General features: G+C 36.1%; 1 protein-coding gene across 19 annotated transcripts in view; it reads left to right on the top strand.

Annotated features, from left to right (window-relative positions):
• Nucleotides 1–12532, top strand: part of KDM6A (lysine demethylase 6A) — a 168431-nt gene that overhangs the window by 113785 nt on the left and 42114 nt on the right. For 9 of the 19 annotated variants that reach the window (XR_003924182.2, XR_003924179.2, XR_003924181.2 and 6 more), the window contains 8 exons: nt 1723–1849; nt 4527–4625; nt 4991–5210; nt 5772–5906; nt 6348–6503; nt 7159–7254; nt 9973–10077; nt 10687–11082. Coding sequence is in view for 8 of the 19 variants with exons in the window: in XM_030019667.2 (XP_029875527.1) it covers nt 1723–1849; nt 4527–4625; nt 4991–5210; nt 5772–5906; nt 6348–6503; nt 7159–7254; nt 9973–10077; nt 10687–11082 (1334 nt within the window). In the remaining 11 variants the exon portion in view is untranslated. The remainder of the gene's footprint in view (nt 1–1722; nt 1850–4526; nt 4626–4990; nt 5211–5771; nt 5907–6347; nt 6504–7158; nt 7255–9972; nt 10078–10686; nt 11083–12532) is intronic. The other 10 variants (XR_005932914.1, XR_005932916.1, XM_030019674.2 and 7 more) reach the window with 3 other exon arrangements.

Raw genomic sequence — 12532 nt, 5'->3', positions numbered from 1 at the left:
TAAGGTTTTGACTTGATCCTTCTTCAGACAAAATAAATTACTCTTTCTTCAGCACTGTAACCACTTGGCTTCTAACCTGATGTTTCTTGCAGTCCATGAAATATTCAAACTTCTGCCTCTGACCACAGTTTCCAAATGATACTTCTTAAAACACTTCAGGCAAATGTTGTTCAATAGATAAGATTTTCTTTTAGATTGCCTTTTTTAAAGCTTGGAAGTTTGCCTTCCATTTGTGAAAGTGTTGCTGTGACTGTTAACAAACAATATGCCCACAGAATAACAAATAAGCTGTATAGAACAGGTAAAATAAAATATTTAAGCTATAGTCTAATTACAGAGAGGGAAGTAAGGCTGCAAATCTCATCAGTTCAGTTCTCAGCCTTGCCTACTTTGTCTAGCATTTCAGATGAGATCTGAATCTGATCTGGATCTTTTGCGTGGTATTACTTGTTCATGTAGTTAAGACTGTATCAAAAAGGATAAGCTTAGGGTGCTGAAGTTTAGCTGACAGAGGTTTTAAATAGACATATAGTGCAGCTTTGTGTACAACTCTGTAGGTAACTAAAACTGTATACAAACCTGGGGTATTTTATGAAGTTGGTATCACAGTGTTCCACAAGGGACTGTTTGTGGGTGGGACGCTATAAAAACATAGGGACAATCTGTTGTCACACCTTACGTTTTATAAATGTTGGCTGAAAAGCAATGGATTGTTAAGACAAATACATGGAGATAAAGCAAACAGCAAGGCATTGCTGACCAGTGTGGTATGTAGTGATTTCAGCAAGTCAGCTGCCTGCTACAAAGGATTTCTTTGTACTCATGATATGAGTGGCAGAGAGATGATTTTGTGGCTGCTTAAAGGAATTCCATCTAAACATAAAGGCAGATGAGGAGCAGCTTGAGAAGATGATGAAGGTGCTTTGTTTGAAATGGTAACCAAGCCTTGAGAGCAGAGATGCGTTTTAATAGCACGTAAAAGATTATATGGGAGCATGAATTGTGGGAGGCCTTTAAAGTGCGGATGAATAATTTGTCTAATGAAAGAAAAAAAGGTATTTGAAAGAATATGATGTGTGGTTAGATGAGGAAATAAAATTATCTTTTCAGCAGAATTTGTTATGTAGATGAGAGGTGATTGCATTTGTCAAGGTGAATGGAAAGGATGTTGTAGCAATGAAGATGAAATGACAATGTAAGAAAGATTTAAGTGGAGATACAAAAATTCTTACCAATGTTCTGTTGGGGAATTGTCCAAATATACATACAGGATAAATACGATCATTTAGAAGAAAGGGAGTAAACTGAACATAATATACAGATAATTGATATGTGTGACAGGGAGAATGGTGGCATTTTTCACAATGACAGGGAAGGTATCTGTGTTCAGAGGAGGAAAGAGTTAACGTTTTCAGATTAACTTTTTGTAGTAGAAGATTGAGCAGTTCATAATTGTGCTACTAACCTCGCAGAAAATTACTTAAACCAAAAAAATGCTTTAAAAGTACCTGAAAGTAATTTTGACTTAGGGTTCTTCTGTACTGTAATTTTAGTATAGAACTTTAAAAGTTTTTAAAGTTTAATTCATAATATTGTATGTAAGTGATATGATTGATACTCCTATTTTTAAAGAGGAACTAATGCTATGAATATCCTGCTGTGCCAAAGTGTTAAATGGTCTTAGGGAATTTCACTTCTGCCGTTTATGGATTCTTTTTGTAGGCTGGATGCATCACACCGTGGATCAGCTTGGAGACAAGGCAACCAAGGAAAGCTATGCTATACAGTATCTCCAGAAATCTCTAGAAGCAGATCCAAATTCTGGTCAATCCTGGTATTTCCTTGGAAGGTAAGAAATTACTTTATAGACACTGTAACTGTATTTGTAAATTTTTTGAGGATACTCATTATTGTGAGTATCTTATTTTGTTTTTCTTCTTAATACTTTCAGAGGAAAAATGAAGGGAAAGGATATATCTATCTACTGAAGTCTAGTTTTCTGGAAAGTGTATGAAAAGACAAGGTGCTAACATATTTGGGATGAATATAGATTAGAAGTTGAAATGAATTATGTTACCCAAATGGTCCTGCTTTTTTTTGTAGTTGTTATTCTACACACTTACAGTAATCTGAGTCTGCCCTGCCTGGTTTTATCTGTTCCTCCTACCACATCTTCTATTCTCTCTCTCTTTTTTTGGTAAATGCTCTGTAAATGTTGTTACTTTTCTTCATACCTTTTTCACAATTCTTTATGTCTTTATTTTCTCAGAATCTCCCGTCTAATCTCAAATCAATTTTTGCACTAGAATACAAATATTTTCCCAGGTACACATCCATTTATAAACAGTATATATTGCAACTAAATCTTAGGCCAAGATAGCTCAGATTGATCCATTCTAATATGTATTTAAGTGTTGTATTAATTCTGTACTATCAGACAGTATTTTTTTACTTGAAAATTAACTTGTTCCAAGATGTAAATCATACAAATTTGATGACTTTTCGTGGTCTCCTTTTTAAGAAAATTGAGTACTTTACACAAATCAGCAGTAACTCTTGAAATAATCATAATCAGGTTTTGGAGAAAGCTTTGAGGGCAATTCAAGTCCATATGTGAACAGGGCAGTTCTGTTGAGAAATACATGAGAAAGGAATTAAGGAAAAATAAAACTAATCTCCTGATCTCAGTATCTTCCAGCTGACTTTCTTGAAGGTTCTGGTCACATACAACTGGAACGTACTTTAGTTTTTGTCATCCTAATTACATGCCTCCAGCTGTTGCTGTAAGAGACTGGCACTGAGTGTGAAGGGCAGAGGGCTATGGCAGGTGTGCGGGGAAAAGGGAAAATGAGCCAGGGATGATCTGGCTCATCTTATCATCCACTGGGCTGAGATCCTGGTTTTTCGTTGGTAGTCCCATTCCACGTGCATTGAGGTAGTTGAGTTCTTATGCAGCAGCAGGACATATGAAGTATGTGTGTGCAGCTGCTGTGGTCCTGCTCCTACTGTGCCACGGCTTTCACGTGGTTAGAGTGAAACTGCGGACCATGCAAACAAAGGGGAGAAACGCAGGAAATGGGGAGAAAAATCTAGTGGAAGCATCTCTTATACTCTACAGGGAGGACTAGAGCAAAAATGTTTCTGTGCCCCATTCCTCCAGTCCATACACTGGCAGGAGAGGAGGAAAGGAACAGGGTTACAGGGTTGTGCATTTGCTTTTCCTCGTCTAACCTCCTCGGGTATTCGTGTTATTCCTTCCTCTGCTGGTTGTCCAAACTGGATAGCAAGTTGGTTTAAAGCTATATTTCAAAAATACTCCACCATCACCCTCCTCCCCCACTGAAAAAAAATCCATCACCCTGTTTTAAGTTTTGCTGGGTGCTTGATGTTAGTGCTATCCTAACCAGAGTCTCCATGTATCTGATAAGCAGGCAGATTGAAACATGTCTGTTGGAGCTTGGGTTAGACAGTGATTAAAATGATCGTGTGAAACATTGTATTCAGACTTAATGGATGTTTTTAGGTGAAGTATTGCTACATTTTATTGTATTCCTTTCCTAGTGTGCCTCAAGAGTACATGAGAGAGGGTAGCATGTTTGAGAAACCTTTGCCTGCACTGTTCCGCTTGGTTTTTATTTTTTACTAGAATAAATTTTCTGTTGTTATTTATGTGTTTTGAAAGCTGTCAGTTCTTTTTCCAACAGTGAAACTTATTACAAACAATATAAGCAGCAGAGCTATTGTAGATTAAACTAGTAAATGTATATTTATTTTTTTTGTTTTTTATTTATTTAAGCTTTTAATTTTAAAAAGGTAGGTATTATTCCCTGTGGTATAATTGTAGTTCTTCTTAGAGTTCTGATATTTCTGTTTATAATGCCAGAATACCTTTGAATTTTTATGTGAAAAATATTCAAGTAAGAAATTATGAAAAATTCCAGAAGAGCAAGATTTTTTTTAAAGAATTTCATGCTCTATATATGCAGTAAAACTAACTGGTTTGTTGTTCATTACTTGAAATCTTATTGAGATGTGAGAAATGCACATTAAAAGTTTCCCAGGCAATCAGAAACTGTCCTAATTGAGTTGGTCAATATCTCTTAATAATTCTGAAACACTTCTTACAGAGCATGAAGTTTCATAAGCATTTGTTTGATGAAATAGGTAACTTAATTGTTTCTTTATAATGCTATCTGCAGATAAATACTGTTCTTATTGACTGATAAGTTACCACAAATGAAACAAATATAATTCCTTAAAATATGGTATGACTCTTTTCCTTACAAATGCAGTAAGCTAGGGTTTAAGCAGTTTTGATGTACTTTTCAAATAAATAATTAGTAATACATGTTGATTAAGATGTTTGAGTCTGCTTATGCCTGGCAGTCAGAAACAGCAAATGTTTTGGATTCATCTAGATGAGTATGTATTTGCAAGACTTAACATTTATCAGATCAGTCTTGGTAAGCCATCCTCAATGATTACCTTCTATAAATATTACCAAAGTTCTTTTTTTCTTCTCCCAGGTGCTATTCAAGTATTGGGAAAGTTCAGGATGCCTTTATATCTTATAGGCAATCTATTGATAAATCAGAAGCAAGTGCAGATACATGGTGTTCTATAGGGTAAGAATGATACAGGGTAATACAGTGGTATAATTCAGTGATAATATATATAAATAAAGAATATCAGCTTTTTAACTCTTTTGTGTTCTCAAGAGAACCGTAAAGCTTTTTTATTTATACCTTCATGTTGTCAGACTTGTCTGATTTGAAGTTTAATTAATAATTTATATTTGCTTTCTCAATTTTTTTAAAATACTGAATATGCTACGTATATGAGCTTTGCATGTTAAGATTTTATGAGTTGTTTATGCTTATTACTGTGGTTAATGTAACGGCAAAGTTTATTAAGGGTTTGGGGGGGTATTTGACTTGTTTGTATTTTGACTTTGTTATTAATTCTCAACTTCACTAATCTTTCTATTCAGTGTGCTGTATCAACAGCAAAATCAGCCTATGGATGCTTTACAGGCCTATATCTGTGCTGTACAATTGGACCATGGCCATGCTGCAGCCTGGATGGACCTAGGCACACTCTATGAGTCCTGCAACCAGCCTCAGGATGCCATTAAATGCTACTTAAATGCAACTAGGAGCAAAAATTGTAGTAATACCTCTGCACTTGCAGCACGGATAAAGTATTTACAGGTAAAACTAATATTTTAAGAAGCGGGAAATAGTCTTCCAAATACACAGCAGAGGGGAGGGGAGAAGTAACACACAAGTTTAACTTGCAATTGTTTGTGGTGTGTATAACCTGTTTTCATGTGTATTGTAAGCATATCATAGCCTGTAATATTTTATTTCTTCATTTTTAAGTGGAACTTAATTCCTTATAAACCCTATTTTGCACATTTAATCAAAGCATACTGTTTTACATCACTTTGCTTTTTTCTTTGTATTGTCTACATTTTTAAGTTCTCATAACATATAGAGAGAATACGCACACACTATCTTTCACTCTTGTTTGCAATTTCAGAAAAAAGGAATTATGAGACCTCTGAATCCAGAGCTCATCTTTGTTCTGATTCTCACAAAGGTTTATATTCTGGTTACCCTCTTTATACTTAGCACCTTTCTAAAACCCCAAATTTTAAATCTATCCTCTCTTTAAGACATAATTAGCTACAGCATTTAGGAAGATTTCATGGACTTGCTCTTACTAAAGTAGGCTTGTGTTAAATTTGCTTTTTACATAATTTTTCCTAGGCTCAGTTGTGTAACCTTCCACAAGGTAGTCTACAGAATAAAACTAAATTACTTCCTAGTATTGAGGAGGCATGGAGCCTACCAATCCCCGCAGAGCTTACCTCCAGGCAGGGTGCCATGAACACAGCACAGCAGGTGAGAAGTTGGGTTATGTTCTGCAGGTGCCCAGCTTTAAGGGTTCTTTACAATCGGTAGTGGTCAAGCTTATTTTATTGAGCACAGGACTGGCTTTTAGTAATAAAAAGCCTTTGATTTATTTGCAAAGGGATATTAGATCAAGAAGCTCCCTATAATATGGGAGAAATATGGGGGTACCAATTTAGAACCTTTGTGGATTTTCATGATTTTAAAAGATTTCATCTTAAATAGAAATGCTGCAGTGGTTTAATAATCCCGTGAAAGGTACACATTCCTCCATTGATGACCATATGGAAACTGATTTTTCAGTTATTGAGATCAGCTTCAGAATATCTACTCAGCCCTTTTAATATATGTGGGCTGTTAAAATATATAACTTAAAGGAAAGAATTAAGAATATATAGAACCATATTTTTGTCTTCCTTCTGTGATTCATAGGCTTGTAAACCTCATCATCCAAATACTGAACCTGTACTAGGCCTCACTCAAACACCAATTTCACAGCAATCCTTGCCACTACACATGATTCCTTCTAGCCAAGTAGATGACCTGACCAGTCCTGCCAAGAGGAAAAGAACATCTAGTCCAACAAAGGTATATATTCTGATGAACTAAAAAGCCCCCTACCAAAATTATATGGAAAAATGCACTGAAATTATGCAGCATGCACAGAATTTGTGCTGTAAATTTTAATCCTTTGGCATCAAGGTGGGGAATGTTTTTAGGAATTTTAAAAAACATTTTTCAGTGATATGTTTAATCAGGTTACAGTTCAGACAGGAAGTGCATAAGGGCAATGCAGATTGATAGCACTATACTACAATCATAGTTGTATAAGTGAAAAAGTACAATCGTAGTCTGATGATAGATAGAGAGGGAGACAATCATGTCATCCTGTCTATTGCCTTTGCTTATATTTAGAATTCAAGTGTTTCATCATCATGTAATAGCGTTACAGTAGATAAAGTATTCAGTTTTAAAAGTAGTGTACATTTAAGTTAATTGTGTAATTTGATTTGATTGTTTCTTGTTATGATGTTAGGTAGCATTTAACTTTTTCCTCTGACTACTCTGATACTGTATGGGAATGGTAGAATGAGACTTGGCATGTTTTAATATGTTCTTTGTTTATATTGTTGTTCTTGAAACAATGACTAGTTCTTTCATAAGTAAGATAAAATCTAGATAGTAAAAGAAATTGTGTTGACCCTTTGATAGTCACGCATTTTAATGTAATGTTTTCTCTCAGAATACTTCAGATGTTTGGAGCAGTGGCCATACAGTGTCACATCCTCCTGTACAGCAACAAATTCATTCTTGGTGCTTGACACCACAGAAATTACAGGTAGGTATGTTGAAGATCTTCAGAAGCTTTGATATATTTTTTGTTTGTTTCTTTCATCCTTCTAAGAAAATAAATCTGGAACATTTTTCAGTTTCACATTTCTGAAATTCAATGTGAAATACTTCCCAAATAATTCCCACAGTGTAATTCAAGTTTGCTGATATTTATGGCTTCTCTGTGCAAGATTAGTTCTGTAGTAAAATAAATGATCTCTACCAGAAACTGAAGACTTACGTTGTATGAATCTCATAATTTATGAAGTAAGAACATACAGTAATTCTTTTTTCTTAACGATGTTTTAAAGATAGATATGCAAATTGCCACACTTGTGTGCCAAGTGAGTTTTGCTACTTGCTGTAATGTGGGAGATATTGAAGGAGGTGTGGAAGTATTGTAATATCCTCTGTTTCCTCTGAGGTAGCTTCTTGTATCAAATTGCATAAACAAAGATGGACATTCTACAAAATAGAATTACTCAAATGAAATCTGCTACTGCTTCTCTATATTTTACGTCATCTAATATATTTACGTGAAATGCTAGATTTTATTTTTGAAATCATGTTTCAGGTCATTTTGTTATGATGTTTTGTTGTCTCTTCAGTTCATTAGGGCTTGCAGTGAGCTTCAGCAGGAATTCCATATTTTGAAAATCAGGCCTAGCTGGAAACTCTTACCTATGTATCACAGATACTGCTCTGGATGCAAGGAAAAAATAGAAGGGAACACAGTGCAGAGATGGAAGGCATTCTGATTGACTGAGCAGTGTTCCCCTCAAGTCCAATATAGTTCTTCAGCTGTTTCTCCATCTGAACAATACTGGCTTTATTATGCTGCATAATTTTTCCCTCCCCTCCCTCTCCCCCCACCTCCCTACCCCTTTGGTCCTCCCTGATCACTCTTCTGTATCTCTCTTCATGCATTCTCATTATTTCTCTCTGCTTATTTTATATCCTGCTACTTTTCTCCCATTTTTAGTTTCACCTTTTCCCGGATCCAACTTCCTCCTCTAAGCAGTATCTAAGTAGGCTTCTCTGTCTAAGTACAGTATACTGGATTTGCTGGCAATACCTTGGCAAGGTTCCAGCATATATGAATAGGAAAGCCAAAAAGATATGATGCAAGAGGAGAATGAATAAAACCTTTATTACATCTTCTAAGTCAGTCTTTTAAAAGTGGCAGCTTGGAGGCTGGATGGATATGGCACATAACACACACCAAATGGTTCAGCTAACAAAAGCAGAAGGGGAAAGCCACACAGTAGCTGCCAGGACTGCAGCATGCCAGTGGAGGAGGGATAGGTGTTGGTTTCACAGAATGGATGGGCAGCACGAACAGTGGTGCCTGCAAAGCCTCTGCACCCATAGCACTGGAGAGAAGCACAGACTTGCTTCTGCTGACATATGTGCTGGATCAGTCTTCCTGATTCTTGTTACCCTATTTAGACATTTTCTAAAAAGCAGACTAACAACTGAAGAGCACTGGTTTTGGCTTCTGTGTACCTGGTGCGTGCACTCCCACGGAGACCCTGTTTTCAGCTCACAATCATGTATATACATTAGTCTTATTCATTGCAGTCCCCTACAGAGGGACTTCAGAATGGAAGCTGCTGTTAATCCAGGGAGTTTGGCATGAACCATCTTTAATCACTTTTTCAGTCAAAGTTGGATTTTTTTTTTTTTTTACTAAAGTTGATAGTTTACAAATACAATTGTTCAAAGCAGAATGATCTACAGTTTATTTAATGCTCATACTTCAGTTCCATTTATGTATTACTAATTACAGCATAATCAAAGCAAAGGAGATGAGAAGGATGTAGAAACATGCAGACCCTGAAAGGAACTAAAGGAAACCTGATTTATGTTTTGTTTTGGTGGGGCTTGGTTTGGTTTGTTTGTTGTTTTTTGTTTGGAGCTTGGGTTTGGGGTTGGTTTTTTTGTTTCGTTTTTTGTTTTTTGAAAGGATTTACAATTATGTGAAGTAGCTTAGTATTAAAGAACAATCAAGAAAATTGTCTCTATGTCACATTTTGTATAGGACAACTTTTGCCCTCCTCTCCACCCTCCCCCGCCCTGCTTCCTTTCTCTGATAGTGCTTTTGTGTTCCACAATTGTAGCATTTATGTCGTAGCGCTTAGCAGCAGCAGACTTACTGGTAGAATGACGGTGCGTCCTGAGTAGTTTAAAATGAATACAAAGATCAGATTTTTGGTAAAAGGTACTTAAATTTATCAGTTGCAAATGAGTTCAGTATTGTAACATAAGATATTGCTCTCTGTAATTAAGTTGTATAGTTTTTTTTGTATTTTCTGGAGTTTTCGTGTGTGACTATAGATGAATTTACTTTGTGCTGAACAGTATTAATAAAAGAATAGCACAGTACAAAAAAGTGTTAAAAAACACATAATGATAATAAGAATTCTATATAATCATACTTGATTGTAGTTTTCTTTTATGGTACCAGTACACTTAAATTTAGTGTGGTGATAATATTTATACACTCAAACAATTTAGAAAGTCACTTTAGTTTTAGTAACTAGTAATAACGTTTGGTTATACGATAGTGTATAGAGAGATGTTTGAGTCTGCAACAGAAATCTCAATCATGTTTTCAGCTTTACAAGTCTTGTCTTCATGGATAATTTTTACTATCATATGCAAGAAAGTTATTAAAAAAGCACATGCAATTTTCATGATTCTGAACTGTACTGCTGTTTTTCAGCACTTGGAACAGCTGCGTGCAAACCGAAATAATCTAAATCCAGCACAGAAACTTATGCTGGAACAGCTGGAGAGTCAGTTTGTCTTGATGCAGCAACACCAGCAGGTGAGAACAAAAATATTTTTGTCTTCTAGAAAACTTTTGTCATTAATGGTGTCTGTTGTGTTTCTTGAATTCTGAAGAATTTTTATTGTACAGATTTCTCATGCCCTTTACTGTGTTACATTAAGGCATCTTTTTTTGTATGAAGTGTAATTGTGGTTTGACTGTTTGAAACATAATGGGTTTAGCTGTGTGTTATAATAGGGCTACCAAATAATGTAAAAGTTTTCAAGCCACACTTTCAAACGAAAGTGAGTGGACACATCTAAAAGCAGTCTTACTTGAAAAATACTTACTTGTAGTAAGCCTTATTACAGCATCTCTCTCCTCTCATTGTTCACTTCTCTCTCTCAGTGGCCAACTTTAGCAGTAAAACGCTAACACTCAAACTGAAGGGCCTAGAAGAAAAGTGTGCTGATAGCTTTACCTTAAAAGCTGCGGAGCGCATTTGTGAGCATGACAGACATTTTATTTCTCAAAGGCAATTGTGAAGATCTTAAAATCAGTATAAAATTGGAATTGACCAGTGCAATAAAGTACGCAAACCTTGTACGATCTTTACTTTTTAAACTCAGCAGCTAATGTTCTTGTGCTTTGTTCATCTTCTGTTAGATGAGACAAACAGGAGTTGCACAGGTACGATCTACTGGAATTCCTAACGGGCCAACAGCTGATTCATCACTGCCTACAAACTCTGTCTCTGGTCAGCAGCCACAGGTTGCTCTAACCAGAGTGCCTAATGTCGCTCAGCGTGGAATCCGTCCCGCCTGCCCTGGGCAGCCTATGGCTAATGGACCCTTTCCAGCAGGCCCCATTCCCTGCAGCACAGCAAGAACGCTGGGTAGTACAGACACTATTTTGATAGGCAATAATCACATAACAGAAAGTGGAAGTAATGGAAACGTGCCTTACCTGCAGCGAAACGCACTCTCTCTACCTCATAACCGCACAAACCTGACCAGCAGCGCAGAGGAGCCGTGGAAAAACCAACTATCTAACTCCACTCAGGTATACAATTTCATTTACTCCTAGAGTATGCTAAGGAGGCTTGATAAGCAAGTCACCGTTTGAAGTCTCTCATTTGTAAACACATATTTTCTGTTTCCTGAAGTTGATGACCTAGATGCAGATAAAACATACACTAGGTTAAACCCGCCTATTACTTTTTATTGTTAAAAATCTATGTATTAAATTAACTACTTTCAGGATAAAGGAATTGATCATAAATCGAAAAGGGCAGTTACATACTGCTCAGCTGCCTAGCCTGGCAGAAAAGTTTCTTTAAAAAGGAATACTTATACATCTTTTTGTTGCTTCTTTAATGTGAATTGTTGTGACTTTGTTTTTCTTGTAGGAGGAATGGGCATATTTCATGGGAAGCTGAATGTCATAGTTATTTTTGACATTACATTGTTGTCATGATGTAATCATTACCCATATCTTGTTCCCATATGATCTTTCAAATATTAATATCTAGCAATCAGTCCCACAGAGTTACTTGCAGAAAAATACTATAATGCCAGTAAAAATCCATAGAGATTAAAGTGTGTAAGTAAGGGCATTTTGTGTATATGTGTGTTGGAACTTGAAGATGGAGCTTTTTTTTTTTTTTTATTTCAGCCTAAATGTCTTTCTTCCAAGACATACCTTGTGGATGTAACAAGGTGTTCTATAGGAAGATATCCTAGTGGTTTAATTCACTTTTACCAGATGGGTTACACAGCTTGATACAATATTGTTTTCTTCCTCAAAACTGCATACTTTTCTTGTTTAGTTAATACTGCACGTTAATGCTGAAGAATTGAGAGTGGGCTGTGGTACAGACGTACATACGTGCTGAACTGCACATACACTGCAACAAAGGCTGAGATAATACTGGAACATCTTATGTAAAACATGGTTATTCAGAACTAAAACAATGTCATAACATGATTTCTTAAAAGTTTCCTCTTCATCAGTAGTACTATTTACATGGTTTCTAAGCATGGCAGGGGGACATGGAGCCTGTTAGCCTCACTACCTCTTGCTTGAATTAGAATTCACTTTTCTGTTTTCTCTGTATTGTATAAAAAGTTCTGCATTTGCTAGAGAGGTATCGGCTTCATATTAGATGCCTGTGGTGCTAGTGTCCATAAAGTAGGCAAGTATTAAATTGCAATAGGAGTTGACTGCTTTCCGTAGAGATGGTGTTTTTGAAAAGACTGGGTAACTGTTCCAAGGAAAGCTTGTGGTGCCATTGCCTGTATCCATTACATCTTTGTTCTCTGTGAAGTGTATTCAGAGAACAGGGTCTCAGCACAATTTCTGAGTCTGTAACATTCTCCACAGGTACCAAATGAACACTTGATTTAAAAAACTATTCATCAATTTATCGGTAATTAAGCTACATAGAGAAATTAAGAAATTACATATACAGGTGTGACATGCATAATGCAGTTTGTAATTAACAAAAAAATTT

Source organism: Aquila chrysaetos, chromosome 7, assembly GCF_900496995.4.
Source record: "Aquila chrysaetos chrysaetos chromosome 7, bAquChr1.4, whole genome shotgun sequence".
In the NCBI taxonomy this organism is placed as follows: Eukaryota; Metazoa; Chordata; class Aves; order Accipitriformes; family Accipitridae; genus Aquila; species Aquila chrysaetos.
This window is presented reverse-complemented; position numbering and strand designations above follow the sequence as displayed.